At 36.5% G+C, this 23,621-nt stretch overlaps 1 protein-coding gene across 5 annotated transcripts in view; it reads left to right on the top strand.

Annotated features, from left to right (window-relative positions):
* ESRP1 (epithelial splicing regulatory protein 1) overlaps positions 1 to 23,621 on the top strand; it is a 55,154-nt gene that overhangs the window by 22,626 nt on the left and 8,907 nt on the right. For 2 of the 5 annotated variants that reach the window (XR_008530571.1, XM_054590269.1), the window contains exons 11-14: positions 360 to 578; positions 2,719 to 2,917; positions 6,046 to 6,214; positions 19,916 to 20,025. Coding sequence is in view for 4 of the 5 variants with exons in the window: in XM_054590269.1 (XP_054446244.1) it covers positions 360 to 578; positions 2,719 to 2,917; positions 6,046 to 6,214; positions 19,916 to 20,006 (678 nt within the window). In the remaining variant the exon portion in view is untranslated. Of the gene's footprint in view, positions 1 to 359; positions 579 to 2,718; positions 2,918 to 6,045; positions 6,215 to 16,314; positions 16,505 to 19,915; positions 20,026 to 23,621 lie in introns of those variants that run through there. The other 3 variants (XM_054590272.1, XM_054590268.1, XM_054590271.1) reach the window with 3 other exon arrangements.

A 23,621-nucleotide genomic window follows, 5' to 3' on the forward strand; every position in this document is an offset into this window, starting at 1 on the left:
TTCCAGATATTTACTTTAAGGATATTTGTCCCAAGGCAGATAGTGATGCATTTGTCTAGCAGACAAGGCCTTAATCTAAGGTGATTTGCGTTGTGTGTGGTATGTCCCTCAACATGCATTTGACAAAAGTGGGTATCGTGCTTATCCAGCTGAAAAGCATGAGTTCCTTTCTCCACAAGTGCTTCTCAAACTTTAATGTGCTATCAATCCCGGGGATCTTGTTACAATGCAGATTTATATTTGCTGTGTCTGGGATAGAGCTGAGATTATGCATTTCTAACAGGCTCCTTAGTAATGCCGGTGCAGACAGCGTTGTCATAGCAAGGCTCTAAATTACTTCTGTTTTGCTTTGAGTACAGGTGCTGAATCGATTCTCGTCGGCCCCTCTCATTCCACTTCCAACCCCTCCCATTATTCCAGTACTACCTCAGCAATTTGTGCCCCCTACCAATGTCAGAGACTGTATACGCCTTCGAGGTCTTCCCTATGCGGCCACAATTGAGGACATCCTGGACTTTCTAGGGGAGTTTTCCACAGATATTCGAACTCACGGGGTTCACATGGTATTGAATCACCAGGTAAGAAAATGGCTTACTGGGACCTGACTTGCTTATTCTTATTACCAAAGCATCTCTTCCAATAAAAGAGTACAGAGGTTTATCAGTTGAATAGTAAGTCTTGAAAGAATGATATAACTAAGATGAACTCCAGAAAGAATGCTATCATTGGTATGATAATTCAAATTTGGCTCTGATTCTGCCATCACATATATCCATCAAATTCTCAATAGCATCATAGTACATTATCAGTCTAATGCAACATTTCACTGTTGCAACCGCTGAACTCTGCAGCTCTGCTGCCATAGTGTGACAGCAACCGTGGACAAGATGTAAACCAATGACCTTGTCTGTGTTCCAGAGTATTTTGTATCCATAGACTGTTTAGAGACAGCATGTTTTATTTCATATATATGTTTACATATATATTTATATATAAGTTAGACATCAAATTACATGCAGTAAAATACAAACTCAATAAGGATTAGTATCTGCACCACCTAGAACACTATGTGTTCATGACAGGCACTCAAATGTATTATGAATTAATTGTTTAATAGAAACCTCTATAAAAATTTAACTTAATTCTATGGTATGCGGGTACATAAGCATTTTTAAAGTGGTTCCTGGCTTAGTGTCCCTTAATTTTGGTTAAATAAAATTAATCATCTTTGTTACTGGACAATATGCCAATGTTTTGTGCTATCATAGGCAGGACAGAATTCTAAAAACCTATAAACCCAGAATCTTAATTAAAAATTTGGAAATCTTTATTAAAAGCAAAATTGTATTAATTTTTGAAAATGAGATACTTTTGATGAATAATAGGTTAAATATAAGTTTGTATTGGAATACCAGTGTTTTTCTAAACTGCTAGTATTCCACTTTCTCTTTTCACGTGGAGATTTGGTCATATTCATAACCATAACCTTGTCTCACTGGAAAGTGCATGTCACTGGGTGCAGGTAATCAAAACATCCTGAACCCTGCTTGGTTTTCCCCTCCAGCATATGCTCATTCTAACTCTTAGGTCAATATTAAGCTGTGCAACTTGTTAATCTGAGTAGGTACCCTCTCAGCATGCTTCACTGGTGAGAATCCTTTTGAATAAAATTCCCCCAATACCTATCGTTGACCCACATGACCTATTGTGATTGCACTTGGGTGAAATGCTTCTTAGATGATGGACAAGCTCTTAGCTGTCTTAAAGATACTAGGTTTCCATCTTGGACTGGGTTTCCCTGGTATCCCTAATTTCCCTGGTATGGCAACTCGTATGGTAACTTGCATGGTAATAATTTGCATTAAATAGTCCCTTAGGGACTTTTAAAGGAATCCATAAATAAGAAAGTCTTATAAGCTGATTGTGTCTTTTTCTCCCCCATAAAATGTTGATGCTAAATAAAGCTATAGCATTTTGGTTCTGTGGAACAGAAATCTATCAGCTTGGTTTTAAATAGGAGATTTTTAGCCAGCTGTTAGTAATAAAAAATGACTAGCAACACCTGTTCGGCCAAGATTTAAGACAGAAGTGCGTGGGTGAAGGTGAGGGAAGGGCTTCCCTATAAGGCTGATGATAACAGCCAGCACTGACCTTCACTGTGCTTTGCAGCTGCCAGTTCCTGTCTCCCCTTCCCTATCCTCAAGCCACATTCCAACCTAGGCTGCAGGGAGAAGAGAAAGGGATGTTGCAGGGCAGTGATGGACAGAACTTGGAGCTCAAAGAGAACACTGGTTTATTCACTTTCCCATAGGAGGATACATAAAGCTCAAATACTGGCTCTGTTACCAGCTTTTCTCAATCAAGTACGTTTTAATTGGACTTTTCGAAATGCAAAACCCAATACACAGTCTTATACTTTGAAACTGCAGTTGCAAGGAGACTTTTTCAAAACCTTGTAAATCTAATGCTAATAGAAACCAAAAAGGATCACTTTCAGCTGTAAGCTCTCAAAATCGTTCCTTCCACTTTTTGTGGCCATTCTGGTGATTAGGTGATGAAATGCCAAGTCAGATTTCAGTAGATCACATGGTCACCCAGATTTTGTGGCTAAAATGTCTGTACTTTGGGTGATTGTCACTTTGCATGTTTTGAAAGCAACCATTTCCTTGTTGAAGGAGACAGTCTCCTTTTGTTTTTATTCTTCCCCCACACGCTCAGGGCCGCCCATCAGGAGATGCCTTTATCCAGATGAAGTCTGCGGACAGAGCATTTATGGCTGCACAGAAGTGTCATAAAAAAACCATGAAGGACAGATATGTTGAAGTCTTTCAGTGTTCAGCTGAGGAGATGAACTTTGTGTTAATGGGGGGCACTTTAAATCGAAATGGCTTATCCCCACCGCCATGTAAGTTACCATGTAAGTTTTTCTTGGGTCTTGGCGCTATTCTACGCTATGTGCTGGTAGGTGCTTAAGCTGCTTTCATAACTTTCTGTGTCCCTGGTTCTTTCTGAGGCAGGAAAGGTGGTTACATAAGGCTTTCCCATCTGAAATCGGTAGTGTCTGGTAATCGCTGAAGACTTTGGTTGTGGACATCCATAATTAGAGATGCTACAAATACCTCCTTTCAAATTATATTCTTGCTTTTCCAGTGATAAGCCCTTGATTTCTGAAGCTTAGTGTGCTCAAGATAAGCACTGACTCTGGGAGGCAACCTGGCTATGTAGCTATTTTAATACGCATTTAAAGGGAAAATAAGTATGGCTGGATGTTTTTTTTCCTCCTGTAACACATTTGATTCAATGCCCATTTTGCATTTTTAAGTTATTGAGCATTAAGTATTTTTTGGATAGGATAATCTGGGGAGCATTTGTCTTGCTCTCCGAGATATCTGGAATGAGCAAGTTAGTAAAAAATAAGAATGCGTAAATAAATTAGCCAAAGTTTCCATTGGATCGCAGGATCAGTGCTTAATTTCAAGCCATGCTGTTGCTCATTGGCACCTGGGTGCAAGCCATCTGGAATCTTGTTTGAGAGGAATAAGCCCTTTAGTCTGAAGACCAAGTTCTGGTTAGTGACTAGGGAACACTGGGGATCTAATGTTAAAAGTTGAATCTTTTCATACAACTTTCACTTTTTAATAAGTCATACCTTGTTAGGAGGCATGTTGGGTATGTTTAAACAATGTAGCACATGGAATACAGTCCAAAGATAACTGAAACAGTAAACTGGATTATCTGCTTGATTCCAGATAAAATGGTGAATGTTAGGATGTCACTTTCTAGTAAAGAGAAATCTATACCAATAGACCTATTTGAATAAGTATTTATAGAAGATTCATTGGGGCTTAATCCTTTTTTCCCTTGGAATTCCTAAACGCTAATATTCCATTTATCTGCTGCTTGCTATTGGTGAATATCTTAAGAGTTGGTCTCTAATAAGTATTGAGTTTTGAAAATATATGATTGGGTTTAAGTGGTTATCTTAAAGTAATCTTAGTCATATGTATTCTATCCATAAGCCATTGATAATGCCAGTAAGTTTTACAGTTTTCTTTAGTGATAATCTATCAAGTATTGTGAGATAAGAGAATGTCTCTGTGTGTAATGAAAATTCTGTTGTGATGTCATTTTACTTCTCTCTTCCTGGTACAAAACTGGTCAGTGTACTTTCTTCATAAGACTTTTCATTTCTTCTCTTTTCACCCTCACAAGCCCTAAAATAATAAATATTCAAAATACATTTTTCACATAGAAATATATTTCCATATCTGAACTTTTAATACCTTCCAAAAATTTTAACTAAAATTTGGCCATTTACCATTTTAATAGCATTTACTCATTTTTTTCATTCACATCAGAATTCCAATCAATGCATGGTAATATTATGCCTGTTCTACTGGACTATTGTTTCCTCCCAACTCACTTTAGGTGATTGCCTATTTATATAATAACCAAAAAATTTACAGAAATTGCATTGATTTTTATATAATCTCAAAGACTAATACAGTTAAAATATGACTAGTCATGACTCACTGAGGAACTTCTTCATTGAATTTGAGAAAGAAAGGCTGCTAAAGTCTCATTGTTTTAAAGTTGTAAACTTTTGTTTATTGAAATTTAACTGTACAAAAAGTTGATCATTTTTAAAGTCATCTCCATTTTTCTAGTCTATGAAGGTATTATCTTATTTTCTTTTAGGAATGTGAGAATAGCTGTACTTTCATTTGAATACACAAATCTAAGCTGCCTAATCTGTTATCAAAAATTTCTACTTTTCTTTGTATTGAGGCAGAATAGACTCATACCTACTATGTATGTCTGATTGGTATGAGATACTCTCGTTTGATGATGGTTTTGAAAGCAGGATATGGCACAGGCTTTATAATTTTTTATATGATTCTGATGCCTCAATGTGTCCTAATTGCCCATATTTGGACTCTTTAAAGGACAGGGATCATAATTTTAAAATTCATCTACATGATAGGTATCTATATGTAGCTCAATTTTCAGTGAGTGTGAACAAGTGAGTAACCAACCAGGTGACTATGAAGTCAATATGAGGTTTTTGCCCTGGGTACTCATACAGGTAACTGCCCTATTGCTCTCATGTAGACATGTAGAAACGCATAAAAATTGCAGAAGTCAATAGAGATTTTCATATGGGAAAATGAAAATTAATCCCTTGGCCTTCTGCTATTTGCAAAATAAATTAGGTTGTTCTAAGTATGAAAATTAAAGTTAGGAACCCCAAATTCAGACAATTCCTCAGTTACCTCTTTTGTTAGGCACTGATGGCCTGGATAGTTGTGTTCATCTCATGTGTCAAATGTAGAGACCATCAAATGGTCTGACTTAAGTTAGACAACCAGAAGACAAAGCAATTTCATTCTTTCTATTTTCTGTGTAATGTGAGTCCACAATTTCCTGACTTGACTCTCAGGAAGACTTGTGCTTCTATTTCTCAGTACTAATTCCCAGGTTGGATTTTATTTATTTTATTCAGGTTTGAAGGTGTAGATTAGCTTCAAGGCCATCTTCTAGAGGGAATATTGTAATCTACTTCTTTTATGTCATTTCACTCTGAAACCATCTATGCTTTGGCATAATACGCGGTGCGGGTGAAGAGTGTTTCATCATAACCATTTCATCTCATGCTGTACTAGAGGATAGATGAGATGGAATAACAGCTTTTGGTCTGAAGTTATACGAAATATCAGCCTTATGTTTATTTACTCATAGTGTTTATTTGTGGTAACTGGCACTCAGGCGTGGAAGAAAAATATCATATGTCATGAAATGTTTTGAGAAGACTTTTGATGAGTCTGGTTTTTCCAAATATCAGACCAAGAATATTTCTTTAGGTTGGAGCATGAAATCTGAGATTACTTCTAGGTTTTGTCTGTAATCAAAAGGAAGTTGCTAGGGGTAGTACAATGAATTGCTCTCTTACTTTGTATATATGTAATAACATGAGGGCTTTACTGCTGCACATACATGTCAGCTGTTAACCAATGTTTCAAAGTCTCTCTCTTTCTGCTTATTTAGGCCTGTCTCCTCCTTCCTACACATTTCCAGCTCCTGCAGCAGTTATTCCTACTGAAGCTGCCATTTATCAGCCCTCTCTGCTTTTGAATCCACGAGCACTGCAGCCCTCCACAGCATACTACCCAGCAGGCACGCAGCTCTTCATGAACTACACAGCGTACTATCCCAGGTAAGGCTCTGATGGCAGTGGAAAGGAGGGACAGAAACAAAGGCCTCCTTTGATAGCCAGTGCCTGAGTTCACAAAAGAATATTGTCTGCCACATTGAAGGTTAGAATGGTAGGCAACTGCTTCTGGTCATATCTCTAGGCAAGAAGGTTGTTTCAAGACAAACCAAAATATGTTTATTTTTTTAATGATGTATAAACAGAACCTTTTAGGCTATTTTTGTATACAACTTCACTTTTATAGCTTCTCCTGTCTTAAGACCATAAATGAGAGGAGCTGTAATTATTGCAATAAGGTGGCAATACCTTGTGAAGGAATTTAAAAACAGGAAAATCCTTAATGACAACAATTATATTTTTAAATGGCATTATTTCATGTTACTCCACAATAAATAAACACGGTTGTTTTAAATTGTACATGATTTATATTCTTTCTCCCCTAAGTCTTTACTAATGAATTCAGATAAAATTTAGTTAGAATTTTATTGGAATCAACTTTTTTTTACTGGTTTTATGGGAGAAAATTTTTTTGACTTACAGTTGACATACAGTATTATATTAGTTTCTTATGTACAACATAGTTAGGATTATTTGTTCAAGTCTTGTAAAAAATCCATTGATATTTTGCTAGGAATTCCATTGAATCTGTAGTTTGCCTTGGGTATTATAGACATTGGAACTATGTTAAGTCTTCCTGTCCATGAGCATGGCATATCACTTCTATTTATTTGTATCTTAATTTCTTTCTTCATTGTCTTATAATTTTTTGAGTATTGGTTTTTTTTTACCACTATGGTTAAATTTATTCTTAAGGGGTTTTTTTTCCCCCAGATGCAGTTATACTTGGGATTGTTTCCTTAATTTATCTTTCTGATAGTTATTGGTGTATACAAATGCATTTGATTTCAGAATATTAATTTTGTATCCTGCTATTTTACTAAATTCATTTATCATTTCTTTTTTTGAGGGGGGTGGAATCTTTTATTTATTTTTAGAAAGGGGAAGGAAGGGAGAAGATGTGAAGCAAAACACTGATATGAAGAGAAAAATCAGTGGGTTGCTTCTCGTAGGCGCCCCAAGGAGGGACTGAACCCACAACCTGGGTATGTGCCCTGACGAATAATCGAACCAGTGACCATTCACTTTGTGGGACAATGCCCAAAAAACTGATCCACACTAGTCAAGGTGGAATCCTTAGTTATCTATATAGAGTATAATGTCTGCAAATAATGACAATTTTACATCTTCCTGTCAGGTTTGGATAGCTATTTTTTTTTCTTGTCTCATTGCTGTGGCTGGACTTTCAATACTATATTGGATAAAAATAGTAGAAGTGAACATCATTGTGTTCCTGATTTTAAAAAGAAAGCGTTCAGCCCTGATCAGCATGGCTCAGTTTTGCCTGTTGAATATGATGCTGACAGTGGGTGTGTCATATATGGCCTTTATTATATTGAGATATGTTCCCTCTATTCCCACTTTGATGGGAATTTTTTATCATTAATGGGTATTGGATATTATTAAATGCTTATGCTTTTTCTGTATCTATTGATATGATCATGTGGGTTTTATCCTTCATTTTGTTTATGTGGTGAATCACGTTGATTTGCAAATGTTGTACCAACCTTGCATTCCCAGAATAAATCCCACGTGATCATGGTGTATGATCTTTTTGATGTGTTGCTATATTTGGTTTGCAATACTTTGTTGAGAATTTTAGCAACTGTGTTCATCAGTGATACTATAATTTTCCTTCTTTATAATGATTTTATCTGATTTTGGAACTAGGATAATGCTGACCTCATAAAATGAGTTTGGGAGCCTTCCCTCCTCTTGAATTTTATGAAATAGTTTGAGAAGAAGAGGTGTTAGTTCTTCTCAGAATGTTTGGTAAAGTTCACCTGTGGAGCTTTCCCGTCCAGGGCTTTTGTTTGTTGGGAGTATTTTTTTTTTTATTAGTACTTCAGTTTCATTAGGTGTATTTTGTCTATTCAGATACTCTGATTCCCCTGATTTAGTTTTGGAAGATTGTATGTTTCTAGGAATTTATCCATTTTGTCCAGGTTGTCCAGTTTGTTGGCACATAGTTCATAATATTTTCTTAAAATCCTTTGTATTTCTTTGGTGTCAGCTGTTGTTTCTCCTCTTTCATTTCTGATTTTATTTATTTGGGTCCTCTTTTTTTCATGATGAGTATGGTTAAAGGTTTGTCAATCTTGTTTATCTTTTCAAAGAACTAGCTTTTGATTCATTGATCTTTTGTATCTTTTTTTTTAGACTCTCATTTGTTTCTGCTCAAATCTTTATTATTTTTTTCCTTCTCACTTTGGGCTTTGTTTGTTGTTCTTTTTCAAGTTCCTTTAGGTGTAAAGACTGAGTGTTAGTATTTGAGCTTTTCCTTGTTTTTGAGGTAGGCCTGTATGCGATGAATTTCCCTCTTAGGATTGCTTTCCCTGTATCCCACAGATTTTGGATTGTTGTGTTCTTGTTTTCATTTGTTTCAAGGTATCTTTGGATTTCTTCTTTGACTCACTGTTGACCCCTTCATTGTTTAATAACATGTTATTTAGCTTCCATGCCTTCATATGATTTTCAGTGTTTTTTTTTTTTTTTTTTGATTGATTTCTAGTTTCATCATAGTGTGGTCATAATAGATACAATTATTATTTCAATCTCCTTAAATTTATTGAGACTTGTTTTGTGTCCTAACATGTGGTCTACCCTAGAAAACATTCCACATGAACTTGAAAAGTATGTATATTCTGTTTTGGGGTGAAATGTGCTGAAGATACCAATTAAGACCATTTGATGTAGTGTGTCATTTAAGGCTGCTGTCTCCTTGTTGATTTTCTGTCTGGAAGATCTATCCATTGAAGTCAATGGGGTGTTAAAATCCCCAACTATGACTGTATTTTTGTCGATCTCCTTTCGTGTCCATCAAGGTTTGCTTCACAAATTTAGATGCTCCTATGTTAAGTGCATAAATGTTTAGGAGGGTTATATCCTCTTGTTGGATCGTTCCCTTTATTGTTATATAGTGTCCTTCTTTGTCTCTCATGACAGTCTTGGTTTTTACAGTCTATTTTGTCAGATAGAAGTATTGCTGCCCAGCTTTTTTTCCCTTCTATTTGCATGAAATATCTTTTTCCATCCTTTTAGTCTGCGTGTATCTTTCGATCTGAAGTGGGTCTTTTGGAGGCAGGATGTGTATGAGTCTCCTTTTCTTATCCATTAAAAAGCTATCCTCTGTCTTTTGGTTAGAGCATTTAAACCGTTTACATTTAAGGTAATTATTGATATGTGTCTAGTATCATTTTATTGTTAGACTATTTTCCCTGTTTCTTTTTTCTTTCTCTTTTTTTTCTTCTTCTTCTTCTTAAAGCAAGTCCTTTAACATTTGTTGCAGTGCCGATTTGGTGTTAATAAACTTCTTTAGCCTTTTTGTGTCTGGGGAGCTCCCTATTTCTCCTTTGATTTTAAATGATAGCCTTGCTGGGTAAAGTACCTTGTTTGTAGGTCCTTGCTTTTCATCACCTTGGGTATTTCACGCCACTCCCTTCTGGCCTGAAATGTTTCTGTTGAGAAATCAGATGACAGTCTAATTGGTGCTATCTTGTATGTAAGTGCCTGCTCTTCTCTTGAGGCTTTTGGGATTCTCTCCTTGTCTTTAATCTTTGCCATTTTAATTATGATGTGTCTGGGTGTAGGCCTCTTTGGGTCCATCTTGTTTGAGACTATCAAAGCCTTCTGGACTTGTGTGTCTTTTTCCTTCACCAGATTAAGGAAGTTTTCAGTCATTATTTCTTTAAATAGGTTCTTGATCCCTTGCTCGCTTTCCTCTCCTTCTGTTATTGACATGAAGTGGATGTTGTTACACTTCACATTGTTCTAAAGTTCCTTAATTGTCCACATTTTTTAAAATTCTTTTTTCTTTCTGCTGCTCTTCTTGGGTGTTTTTTCCTACCTTGTCTTCCAAATCACTGATTTGATCCTCTGATTATCTAACCTACTGTTTATTCCTTTCAGTGTATTATTTATTTCAGATAATGCATTCTTTATTTCTGAGTGGTCCTTTTTTATGGTTTCTTTATCTTTTTTCATGCTGTTCCATATCCTTATAATCATTAATCTAAATTCTATTTGATAAATGTTTGCCTCCATTTTATTTAGTTCTTCTTTTTGGAGGATTCTCTTGTTCTTTCATTTGGGACGTATTTCTTTGTCTTCCCATTTTGGCTACCTCTTTGTGTTTGTTTATATATATTTGGTAGATCTGCAAAGACTCTGGTGCAGGCATATGTCAGATGCTGTGACTGGCCCTGGGCAACCTGTTTGGAGCTATCGGTGATCCACAGCATGTCGCTCCCTCTGCTGGGCCTGTTTGTGTACAGTAGGAACCAGGCTATACACCAAGACATCTGCCTCTGTCTGCAGACTTTCTGTAGGGTTAAGGAGTGAAAGTCTTCCAGCTATACTCCTCAGCAACAGGGCTTAAGCACGACAGGGCAGGGCAGAGTAATTCCTGCAGGCAGGGCTATTGATTCCTCTCAGACTGATGCCACTTCGAGGGGGGTGCTCTGCCTGAAAAAGATGGCCTCTGCAGTTTGGGGAATGACTCAGCACGGGGATCCTGGCAGCTGTTCCTTCAGTTCTCACTGCCTCAGACTTTCCTCATGTGTTACTACTCCACTCTTCCCTCCCTTTGCTGGAACTCAGGGCTAATGGCTACAAACAGAATTTTGTGTGTTGGCCCCTTAAGAGGCTCTCTGTGAATCTAGCCATCTATCCCTGTCAAACAGAAACCCCACAGCTTTTCACAGCTATATGTTATTTTGGTTCCTTTCCTGGTCTGGTGCTGTTGGCTGGGGAGCCCAGCTTGGAGTTTAGACTCCATACTTCTCGGGGTGACCCCCTCAGTAGCTGAAATATCCCTCCCTCACTTCACCTGCCACCTATGGGAGCCTAGTCAGCCCTCTCTGCCTCCTTCGCAGTCTCTACCAGTCATGTTGTAGTTGTGTGGCTTCTTTCATCTGTCTGTGGTTATAAGGCTTTACTTTAGCTAGTGTTCAGTTGGTTATTCAGGATAATTTTTTTATAATTTAGTTATAATTCCAGTTTAGTTCTGAGAGGAGGTTAGTGTAGCTTCCACTTACTCCTCTGCCACCTTGGGTCTCTGCTTATTGATTTTAGAGAGAAGGGAAAGGGAGGGAGAATGGGAGAGAGAAAAACATTGATATGAATGAGAAACATCAATTGATTGCCTCTTGCGCGCACTCTGACCGGAGACCAAACCCGCAAGCTAGACATACCCCGACTAGGAATTGAACCCATAACCTTTCAGTTTACAGAACAACATTCCAAGCAACTGCGCCACACTGGCTAGGGCTGTGTTTTTTCCTTTTTCTTTATTTGTTGTTGTTTCTGCTTAATCTTTTCACCTTTTTCACCCAGCACTATAACCCTCCTCACTGCTGGCAACTGTCAGACTGGTCTCTCTGTATGTAAGAGTCTGTTTCTATTTTGTTGTTAGTTTATTTTGTTTATTAGATTCTGCATGTAGTGAAATTATATGGTACTTGTCTTTCTCTGGTTGGCTTATTTCATTTAGCATAATATTCTCTAGATCCATCCATGCTGTTGCAAAAGGTAAGATTTCCTTCTTTTTTACAGCCAAGTAGTGTTCCACTTTGTAAATGTACCACAGCATTTTTATTTACTCATCTACTAATGGGCACTGGGCTACTTCGAAATTTTGGTTATTGTAAGTAATGGTGCAATGAACATGGGGGTGCATATATTCTTTCAAATTAGTGTTTTGGTTTTCTTCAGATATATTCCCAGAAATGGCATTTCAAGGTCATAAGGCAGCAGCTCCATTTTTAGTTTTTTGAGGTGTCTCTATACTGCTTTCCACAGTAGCTACACCAATTTGCATTCCCACCAATAGTGCATAAGGATTCCTTTTTCTCAACATGCTTACTAAGACTTGTTTGTTGATTTATTGATGATAGCCATTTGGACCAATGTAATGTGATATCACATGGTGGTTTTAATTTTTAATTTCTCTGATGATTAGTGACATTGAGCACCTTTTCATATGTCTTGGTCATCTGTATGTCTTCTTTGGAGAAGTGGTTTCCTTCCTTTGCTGTGCAAAAACTTTTTAGTTTGACAGAACTTCATTTGTTTGTTTATCTATTTATTTTTGTTTCCCTTGCCAGGGGAGAAATATCAGAAAAAATATTGCTAGGAGAAATGTCAGAGATTTACTGGCCTATATTTTCTTCTCTGAGTTTTATGGTTTTGAGTCTTACCTTTAAGGTTTTGTTTTTAAATTGTTAGTTTTCTTTGTTTGTTTAGAGAAGGTGAAGGTAGGGAGAAAGAAAGGGAGAGAAACATCCATGTGAGAGTGAAATATCGATTGGTTTCCCATCATACATGCCCCAGCCTGGGACAGAACCTGCAACCCAGGAGTGTTCCCTGATCTAGAATCAAAATAGCAGCTGTTTTACTTTGCAGGACAACACCCAACCAACTCAGCCACACTGGTCAGGGCTTACATCTAAGTTTTTAAATCCATTTTGAGTTTATTCTTGTATATGATGTTAGAAGGTGGTATAGGTTTTTGTTTTGTTTTGTTTGCATGTATCTGTCTCCATGTTTAACTTTTTGATAAACAACCTGACTTTCTTCTACCAGCAATGCACGAAGGTTCCGATTTTTCTACATTCTCTTCAACTCTTAACTGTCTTTCATTTTAACTGTTTTTATGAGTGGATTTGTTATCTCATTTTAGATTTATTTGCCTTTCTTAGTGACTATTAATTTTTAACATCTTTATATGTACTTATTAGCCATTCATTTATTTTCTTTGAAGAAACGTTTATTCAAATTCCTTACACATTTTTTAATTGGGTCGTTTTTCTCACTGTTTTTTAGTTGTAAAATTTCTTTATATTCTAGATAAAGAGACCTTATAAGATATGGTTTACAAATATTTTCTCCCAGCCTCTGGGTTGTCTTTTCATTTTCTTAGTAGTTCATTAAAATAGCAAATGTTTGTTCTTTAAATAAAGTCAAATTTATTTTTGTCCTTTTATCATTTATACTTTGTCACATACAATCCAATGTGGTGAAGATTTTCTACTACATATTGTTGTAAGAGTTTTGTAGTTTTAGCTCATATTTAGATATATTATCTAATTTTAATTAATTCTTTTATGTAGTTAAAGGTACAGGTCTAAATTCATCCTTTTGCATGTGGATATTCCATTGTTTCACCCACCATTTATTGAAGAGACTATTCTTTCCTCATCAGATTGCCTTAGAACCCTTGTCAAAATCATTTGACCTTAAATGTAAGGGTTTATTTCTGGCCTCTCTGTTCTACTTTATTGATCAGTGCCTACCATTAAGGGAGTACTACACCATCTCGATTACCGTAGTTTTGAAGTAAGTTTTGAATTTTTGCAATGTTAAGTCCTCCCACTTTGTTCTTTTTTAAGAGAGTTTGACTTTTATGGGCCCTTGGAATTTCCATGTGTGTTTTAGTGTCAGTTTCATCAATTCTGCAAAAAAGCCAGTTGGAATTGTGGTAGCTATTGCTTTGAATCTGAATGATTAGAGAGTTTGTAAACATGGGCTGCTTTTCCATTTATTTAGATGATCTTTATTTTTTAATAGTGTTTTGTGGTTTTCGGTGTACCATTGTTGCTCAGTTTTTTTCCTAAGTATTCTTTTTGATGTTATTGTGAATGGAATTGCTTTATTAATTTTATTTTTATTTAGTTCATTGTAATGCATAGAAATGCAATTGGTTTATTTTGTCTATTGATCTTGTGTTTTGCTGGACTCGTTTATTAGTTATAGTAGTTTTTTAGTAAATTCTTAATTTTCTGTATATACAAGTTTACCTTGTGTCTCTCCTGTCATTTTTATTCCATAAATTACTTCATTTTTGCTGAGTGTTATTTCAATAATATGAAAGGCAATGGAATTTAGATTGGTAGAAAATTCTTACTTTCATGCCCTGTCAGGTAGTTACACGGATTATTTAATTTTCCTTAAGATGCCTGCATATAGCAGGCAATCCTAATCTAAAGAATAAGGATATGATTCTAGGTTGTGTTGTATTTAGGTTTAATCAAAATATGTGTACCTTATAATTGTCATTTTATAACCTTAAATTTCCGGTTGGACAACTTTTATCTTTTTATTTTATCTCAGTTACAGTCTGAAGTCACTAGATACCTACATTTAATTTATAGGCAATCTTTAGCCAAAGGAATAGAATATACCAGGACAGAGCTATGGAAATAAGTTGTATATTGTGGAAATGAACTAACTTTCATATCCCATTTGTAATGTCTGAGTAACTCATAGTAAAACACACAAGGTCTTCATGGTTTGGAGAATTGTGTTTGAGTGAGTATTTCTCAGACATCTGACATGAGCATATGGTCTTTGGATGAATGGTGGTTGTATAGGGGAAAGCTTTGGACTAGAAGTTGAGAGATATAGGTGCCTTTTCTGGTTTAGCAAAGCACTTGACCTTTGAGAAATTATTTAACTCTTAGTTTCTGTTTCCACCTCTGTGAAAATGAGGAGGTGTGGCTGGATGATGACTAAAGTCCTTCACAGGCTTAAACAGCATTCCCTCTCAGTTGCACATAGATTGACTTTCAGTCTCTCCTCACAGGGAATTGTAAAAATGTCTCCATGTGACTCTAGTAGGCAAACAAGTTGAGGATCACTGCTGTAGAAACTGAAAAGGTTAAGAGCAGCTTGATGTCAAGAAATATTTTCAGATTCCCATGGTTTTAAAATGATTCAGTAGGAGGATGGTTATGGAAATAGCAAAAGTGAAATAACAAATTATTGTATTTTATGATTCATGGAATAATTTGCTATGTTTGGTCATTGAACCTGAAGAACAATTCTGTGAAACTTAGGTGCTATCATCTCCATTTACCAAATGATTTAATTGAAGTTCAAAGAAATTAAGTGACTTGCTCAAGTTTACAGTGCTAATAAAAAAAAAAAAAGCCTGGAACTAGATGCACAACTGGGACCACTCCTATTAACCCAGGATTATGTGGGATAGATAGCCTCTCAAAGATTTTTTTAGTCCTTTCCATTTTGTGTTTACTTATCTTTGAAATGGGATAATTACCTACTTAAAAAGATTTGTAAGGATTAATAATATATGCCCTTTTTTTAGGATTAATAATATAAAACTCCGGGTCTTCATTGCTCTTTAAGCTAATAGCTTGTTTAAAAATTTTTGTCTATATTTTTAGTTAATGGGTTTCTGGCCACTAATTGCAGTGGAAAACAGACTGGGTGGGGGACAGGGTGAGGCTAATTTTATAATATGGTGGGTAATTACTTGAGTTGCCATATAAAGAATAATTAGGAATTCAGTTGGTTTGTGCTCCTTGAGGGTAATAGTTGTAGGTATACCAAGAGGGACTTATGCATCAATTTTTCCCTCACATTAATGGTGATTGATTTTAATTTGTCATGAATCCTTTCCAATTTACCCACAACCTCCTCTTTCTTTTCAGTCAAATGGGAAGAAGTAACTCTCATTTGCTATAGTACCTGACTGTGTTATTGCGCTCTACTTACTGCGCTGTACCTTTGCTTGTGTATATGGGTAGAGCAGTCTGTTCCTTGGAGGAATCACTGCAAATACTTTTGGTCTATGTAGCTATGGTTCCTATTAGTCCTCTGTATTTATTCCTTTTCATGCTTTAGTATTCCAGATAACTAGCCAGTTAATCATCAATGAGCTGGGCTTTTGGAAGTGGTGCTTTGTGGTTGTGCAACCTTGAAGGCTAACTTTCTTCCTCCTGCCCCTTTAAGAATCTCTGCAAGAACTGGAGAAGTCCTGCATTTAACCCTCCTACCTTCCAGTGTTGGGCTTTCTGAAAATGTGGGGGCAGAACAGCTGTGATGTTCTGCCCTGGCTTGGGAGATACAACTCTGAGAATTCTTAAGATCACCTTGAGAAAGTCTGTTTCCTTAAGTAACTAATGTTTTTAGAATAATATTCGACATTGTCTATTCCTATTGGTTCACTGTACTTTCTCTCCCTTTAGCCCCCCAGGTTCGCCCAATAATCTTGGCTACTTCCCTACAGCTGCTAATCTTAGCGGTGTCCTTCCACAGCCTGGCGCGGTGGTCAGAATGCAGGGCCTGGCCTACAATACTGGAGTTAAGGAAATTCTTAACTTCTTCCAAGGTTACCAGGTCAGTAGCTTGAAGAAGAAAAATATTCAGTGCCCTTAATACCTAAGTTGATTTGCCTAAAGATTACAGCCAGGAAAGAAACCTATTCTCTGAAACTCGTGTTTGTACAAGTGCTACTATATTGCTTATGGAGGCAAAAAGAACCAGAGAGTCAGTCAGGAGGACCAGTGTGAGTGCTAACTTCAAACTCATCCCTTTGACAAGATTAGGGCTTTCTGTGCTCTTTTTATTGTTTCAACTTAATCTGTTGGTGCTTTTTGGAAAAGCTCTTTGGGGCACACAGCTGCGTGGGTCTTGCCGTCCAGAATAGGATTGGCTAAGGAGTTTTCCTCAAAGTCAAATTATTGACTAACAAAAAATATTTAAACATGGTGTTGAAGTTGAGTATTTAAAAAGTGGTTAGAGAGGTTCTCTGCGTGTCCTGGAAAAAAGCAGGAGATAGAAACTCCTTAAAATGAGCTGAAGTATCGTGGGCCTTCTATGTAATGGTCTACAGTTAATTCTTGTGAAACTGATATTTAGTCTTGTCATTTTTTTTCTACCACTACCTGTGTCCATCAGTTGTTTTCTAACTGAAACTTAAAAAAAAATGAGCTGTGTCTTGGTAAGAGCTCTTTAACAATGAACAAGATCTCCTCTTTGCCATATCATCTGAGCCGATACCTTTCCTTCCTCAAATCACCTAATACCTAAAACCCGAACTCTTCTTTCTTGCGGTATCTACAAATAATTATCATATGGCCTTTTAACTGCACTAATAACAAAAAATGTCTTTCTTCTTGGAGCTGAACTTTGAGTATTCAGAGTTGTGAAGCCTTTATAGGCATAATTGTCAAATGCTAAAGTAGCCCTTGATCAATTACAGCACGGCATTTTTTTATTTTCGCGATTAGAATGGGTTTATAAGCGTGGTGTTCATGAATCATGGAGGATTGTGTAGCTCAACTAAAATTACCTCCCTGGGAATGCCCCAAATCTACCAGGTTACCATAATGGTCTTTGAGGCTTTTAACATGCAAAGGATATTTTCTGACGAATGATCTATGTCTGATGGTGGAAAACTAAATGAAGGTGGACAGTCTTACCAGAAGTACGATTTTTTTTCCCCAGAGATCAGTAGATACTTTGCTTCTAGTCTAAACAAGCTATTTATTGGAAGCCCTTGCAGAGAATTTTTTTAAAAGTTACTTTCTAAACTTTGTCTGATTTATTAGATTATAAAAGAAATAGAAAATTTTATCAAACGCTATTTAAAAGGTTGCTTAATCTCATGGAGTAAGCATTTGAGTGTTGTATCTTTCCCCATTGTTTTTTAACTCTAGAAAGTACAAGCAAAGTTTTAGATTTTAGTGGTCGGCTTAATTAATTTCTTTTTTGACTAATCAGCTTTTACATTCACACTGAATACAATTAAGCAGTCACACATATAAGTTGGCTTTTGCAGGTATTTCTTCTACCACAAATAAATAATATTATTTCTAAATTTGTGGCTAAAAGATTGACATGCTTCTAAAATGAGATAAAATTACTTCAGTCTGCAGCAGTTTATCTTCCTGTAGCTTCTAGGAGTCATTCAAGGTTGGGGTAGAGTTATCTGGTCTCATCAGAAGCAGAAAGATTGTCCAAAAAGATTTTATCTTAGGGTATTTGGCCTTTATTTGTAAAGTGCTTGGAATTTACGAATTGACCCAATGAATTAGGATAATGTAGGAACCTCAGTTTTTCAATTCAGTATATTATTTTATTCCAGTCTCTTCAGTAATTTGAGCTTTAAATTAGTTACAATGCACGCATTCAGAATCATTTGTATCTAACGTAATTTCCTATCACTCTTACATTAAAGCTTATATTTTCTACTGTCTCTAAGACTTCATGCTTTCTTGATATCTAAAGAATAAGGAATCCCACCAGCTATGGGATTCCTTATTCTTTAGATATCATTTTGTCACAAGACCAAATAAGAGGATGAATTTTTTATCTTTAACTACTGCATATTTATTGCTGCTGCTGATTTAATGGGAGGTTTTCATTGATTTCTGGTTATCGTTCATTTTATTTAATTATATTATTTATATTAAGTAAATCCTTGGTAGTAATTGTTTGAGAGAATGAAATCTCTCAATAGTTTGATTCTGTGTTTATATATTTTGGCCCTGGTCGGGGAAGCTCAGTTGGTTAGATCAACCCTATAAGCCAGGGTTGCAGAATTCGCCGATCAGGGCACACGTAAAAGAGCAACCAATGAATGCATAAATGAATGAAACAGCAAATCAGTTTCTCTCTCTCTCTCTCTCTCCAAAATCAATTTAAGAATTGATAAATAAATAAAATTTAAAAAATATCTATATCTTGATATTATAACGGTACATGTCATTCTCTATATGTATTATCTTTAAAGACAAGGTTTGGATGTATGTTTCCCCTACACTCAGCAAAATTCCTTCTATAAAACGACTCTAATTTAAGTTTTTCATAATTGATTAGGGGTATGGTGGGTATAAAGCTGGAAAGGGCAGGATTTCCACAAAGTGAAGACTTCTGGTGGCCTAAGCAAGATGCTTGGGCTCTGCTACTGAATCTGTAGTCTTACAAAGTTAGAGTACCTGAGTTAGGCCTGTTTTGATAAATGAAATTAGCAGAATGAGGACTGAATTTATGAAGACAAAACTACCATGAGAATATTTGGTTATGAGAATGTCATTCTAGTAATGAAGGTAAACCTGTATTTATATTTTAGTTGATGGGTCTGTTGTTCTGAAATGGACTCTCAAGAATCCTTATATAGTTCTCAAGTTTTTCATTTGCTCTCTGCATTATCTTTTACTGTCAGTGATTTTGCAATTTCAGTAAATGCTAGTTTTTGTCTCTCCTCAAAGTAGTGACTTGAATCATCATCTCTTTGGGCCTTTCACTACTAAGATTTTTACTTGCTGTCCTACAGAGAGATTAGATTGGTATTACAAATAACAACTACACCATTTGCAGTTCACTGAGTTGTTTGGACCTATTCGGCTTATTTTACAATACCTTGCAAATAGTTGCGGCTCAAATATTTGATATGTAGCCATACCTGTGGTATCATGGAAACTACTTGTTAGCAGGATCTGAAGTTTTGGCGATGTTTATTGTGGTTTGGGAGGGTGGGGAGGGCTGCGTGCATGTGTGTGCGTGTGCGTGTGTGTGTGTGTGTGTGTGTGTGTGTATTTTAACCCATGCATTTGATCTAACTTCCCTCCTAGAGGGACTTTTTTAATGGTATTTTATCATGTTAAGTAACAAATGAAGACTTGGAATTAACAGTTATGTTTACGGCTTGTGCCAGTGTTAACTTGTTTTCTGTCATCTGAATGTCCTGTAATTCTGTTGGTAGATATATTCAGTTGAAATACTAACCATCCATAGTGACAGTTGTCCATCTTTTGATCCTGTTTGTTTTAACTTGCATTTTAGTATGCAACCGAGGATGGACTTGTACACACAAATGACCAGGCCAGGATTCTACCCAAAGAATGGGTTTGTATTTAAGGGCCCCACCAGTTAGACCCTCCTCATAAAAGAAGGTAAGGCTCTGTGATATGAAAGGTAAATTATAAAGGGCCAAACAAATAGAAGTCAAGAATCTAAAAGTGTTTTTAAGGAATTAGGTATGAGATTTCCTCTTTTCTTTAGTGTGAAGAGTGTCAGAAATCCTGAAAGGGATGGAGACTGCGGTTAAGGTTGTCATCTAAGTAGATAGTATCTAAGCAACATTTATGCATAATAGTATGTTGTTTGGGATTAATGGAAACCTTTTTATTTGGAAATTCACTTGCTTTAGCTCATGTGCACAATAGGTTAGGAATGTTATTTTTTTGTTTGTTTTTTTAAATTGAAGTGTATTATGCTAAGTGAAATAAGCTGGTCAGCCAAAGACAAACACCATGTGACCTCACTTATAATTAGAATCTAATGAACAAAATAAACTAACGAGAAAAATAGAACCAGAGCCATGGAAATATGGAACAGACTGATAGCTGGAGGAGAGGAAGGGAGGAGGAAAGAGGAATGGTGGAAGGAAGAGAAAGGGACTGGTCCAGGAACATGTATGAATGACCCATGGACATGGTAAACGGAGAGGGGATTGACTATGGGAGAGAGGTGGGCTGGGTGGAGGGGATAAAAGGGGAAAATAATGGGACAACTGTAAAAGAATAAACAATTTAAAAAATGAAAAAAATAAAAGTTTTTAAAAATTGAGGTAAAAATCAAGTAACATAAAATCAGTCATTTTAAATATATGATTCAGCGGTATTTAGTGTTTTCACAATATTGTACAGCAACTATCTCTGTGTAGTTCCAAAACATTTTTAGCTCTCTGTTTTCCCTGCTCACATCCTGTCAACTAATCTGCTTCATTTCCCTATGTATTTGCCTATTCTGGATATTTCATAGAAATGAAATTATGTTATATGTGACCTTTTTGTATCTAGCTTCTTTCACTTCATGTTTTTGAGGTTCATCTGTGTTATATCATTACTTTATTCCTTTTTTATGGCTGAATAATATTCCATTGTGCAGGTATAACACATTTTGTTTATGCATTTATCCACTGGTAGGCATTTGTGTTGCTTCCACCTCTGGCTATTGTGAATAGTACTGATACTAGCATTTATGTACAAATAAAATTAAGTACCTGTTTTTAACTTTCAGGAGTATGTATCTATCTATGAGTGGAATCACTGGGTCATATAGTAATTCTACTGAGTTGGCTATAGTCTTTTTTCCAGTTTCCTTTTTTAAAAAATTGCAGTAAAACATACATAACATAAAGTTTACCATTTTAAGTGTATAATTCAGTGGCATTAAGTATATTTCACATTGGGTTTTTTTGTTTTGTTTTGTTTTTGTTTCCCCTTTAACATAATCTTGAAAGCTTTATTCTTCCAGTAGACCTTTTTTTAAGTGTACTTTATTGATTATGCTATTACAGTTGTCCCATTCCTGTTTCCCCTTTATTCCCCTCCACCCTGCATCCCCCTGCCTTAGTTCCTATCCATAGGACATACATATAGCTCCTTTGGCTTCTCCATTTCCTATACTATGCTTAACCATCCCATCTATTCTGTACCTACTATTTACGCTTCATATTCCCTGTTCCTTTTCCCCCTTTCTTCCCCCTCTCCTTCCCCTCTCCCTCCCTGCTGATAACCCTCCATGTGATCTGCATTTCTTTGATTCTGTTCCTGTTCTCGTTTCCTTTTTTTGGGCTTTTTTTTTATTTGTTTGTTTTTTTATGTTCGGTTGTTGATAGTTGTGAGCTTGTTGTAATTTTACTGTTCATAGTTTCGATCTTCTTTTTCTTAGGTAAGTCCCTTTAACATTTCACATAATAAGAGCTTGGTAGTGATGAACTCCTTTAACTTTACCATATCTGGGAAGCACTTTATCTGCCCTTCCATTCTAAATGAGAGCTTTGCTGGATAGAGGAATTTTGGATGTAGGTCCTTGCCTTTCATGACCTTTGAATACTTCTTTCCAGCCCCTTCTTGCCTGTAAGTTTTCTTTTGAGAAATCAGCTGATAATCTTATGGGAAGTCCTTTGTAGGTAACTGTCTCCTTTTCTCTTTCTGTTTTTAAGATTTTTCTCCTTATCTTTATTCTTGGGTAATGTAATTATGATGTATCTTGGTGTGTTCCTCTTGGGTCCAATTTTTTGGGACTTTCTGACCCTCCAGGATATCCTGGGAGTCTATTTACTTTGCCAGATTGGGGGAAGTTCTCCTTCATTATTTTTTCAGAAAAGCTTTCAATTTTTTGCTCTTCCTTTTCTCCTACTTATGCCCCTATGATTCGAATGTTGGAACATTTAAAGTTGTCCCAGAGGTTCCCAAGCCTCTCCTCATTTTTTTTGAATTCTTGTTTCCTCGTTCTGCTCTTGTTGAATGTTTATTTCTTCCTTCTGTCTCAAATTGTTGATTTGAGTCTCGGTTTCCTTCCCTTCACTATTGGTACCCTATATATTTTGCTTTATTTCACTCTGCACAGCCTTCACTCTTTCCTCTATTTTGCGACCACACTCAATCATTTCTGTGAGCATCCTGATTACAAGTGTTTTGAACTGCATCTGATAGGCTGTCTCCGTGTTGGTTAGTTCTTTTTCTGGAGTTTTGATCTGTTCTTTCCTTTGGGCTATATTTCTTTGTCTCGGCGCACCTGTTATGTTGTAAGGGGTATAGTCTCGGGTATTTGTGAGGGTGGGGCAACCCACATAGCTGCTTTGTGACACTGTATGTGGCGAGGTGTCCAAGAGGGGAAAATGCCATTTGCACAGCTCTTGTCCGCTCTCAGTCACTTCACCAGCTATCCACAGGCAACTTGGGCCCTTCTGGCGCTGATTCCTGGGTGGGTGGGTTTGAGTACACTCTACGGCCCTGTTGGTCTCTCCAGTGAACTCTTCTGTAAGGCTAGGAGTTTCTACAGCTAGAGGTTTTGAGAGTTTAGTTCCTTCGCTGGAACCCTGGGTTGCAGTCTGTTTCGCTCCCCAGTTTTTCCTCCTGGCTTATGTGCACAAGAATGTGGGACCCCTGGTCTGCCAGCCACAGCCTCACCTGCTGCCATACAGCCCATCCTTTCTGACCTGGCTGCCCATCTCCTCCCCTCCTACTACTCTGGATGAATGTTTCTTCTTTACTCTTTAGTTGTAAGACTTCAATACAGTTTGGTTTTCTGGCAGTTCTGATTGTTTATTGTTTTTAAATTTGTTATTGTCCTAATTTTTGTTGTGCACTGAAGCAAAGCGTATCTACCTACTCTTCCATCTTGGCCGGAAGTCACACTTCACACTCTGTCTAGCTCTAGAACTTTTTTATCTTCTCAAACTGTATTTACATTAAACAATAAATTCCCATTTTCCTCTTCCCCCAGCCCCTGGCAACTACCATTCTTTCTGTTTTTATGAATTTGATAACCCTAGGTACCTCGTAAGTGGAATAACACAGTACTTGTCTCTTCTTTACTAGTTTTTCACTTTGATGTTTTTAAAGTTCACCTGGGTATAGTTTAAATGTGATTTATTCCAAAGTGATTGGAAGGTTTTTGTTTCATACCTTTTTCCTCTTATAAAACTCAATCAGGAGGAAAGGAACCATGATAAAGTTACTTTGAAATTGTTTTATTG

This window comes from Pteronotus mesoamericanus, unplaced genomic scaffold (assembly GCF_021234165.1).
Source record: "Pteronotus mesoamericanus isolate MK-2021 breed Mesoamerican mustached bat unplaced genomic scaffold, CSHL_Meso_final scaffold_174, whole genome shotgun sequence".
Classification (NCBI taxonomy): domain Eukaryota; kingdom Metazoa; phylum Chordata; class Mammalia; order Chiroptera; family Mormoopidae; genus Pteronotus; species Pteronotus mesoamericanus.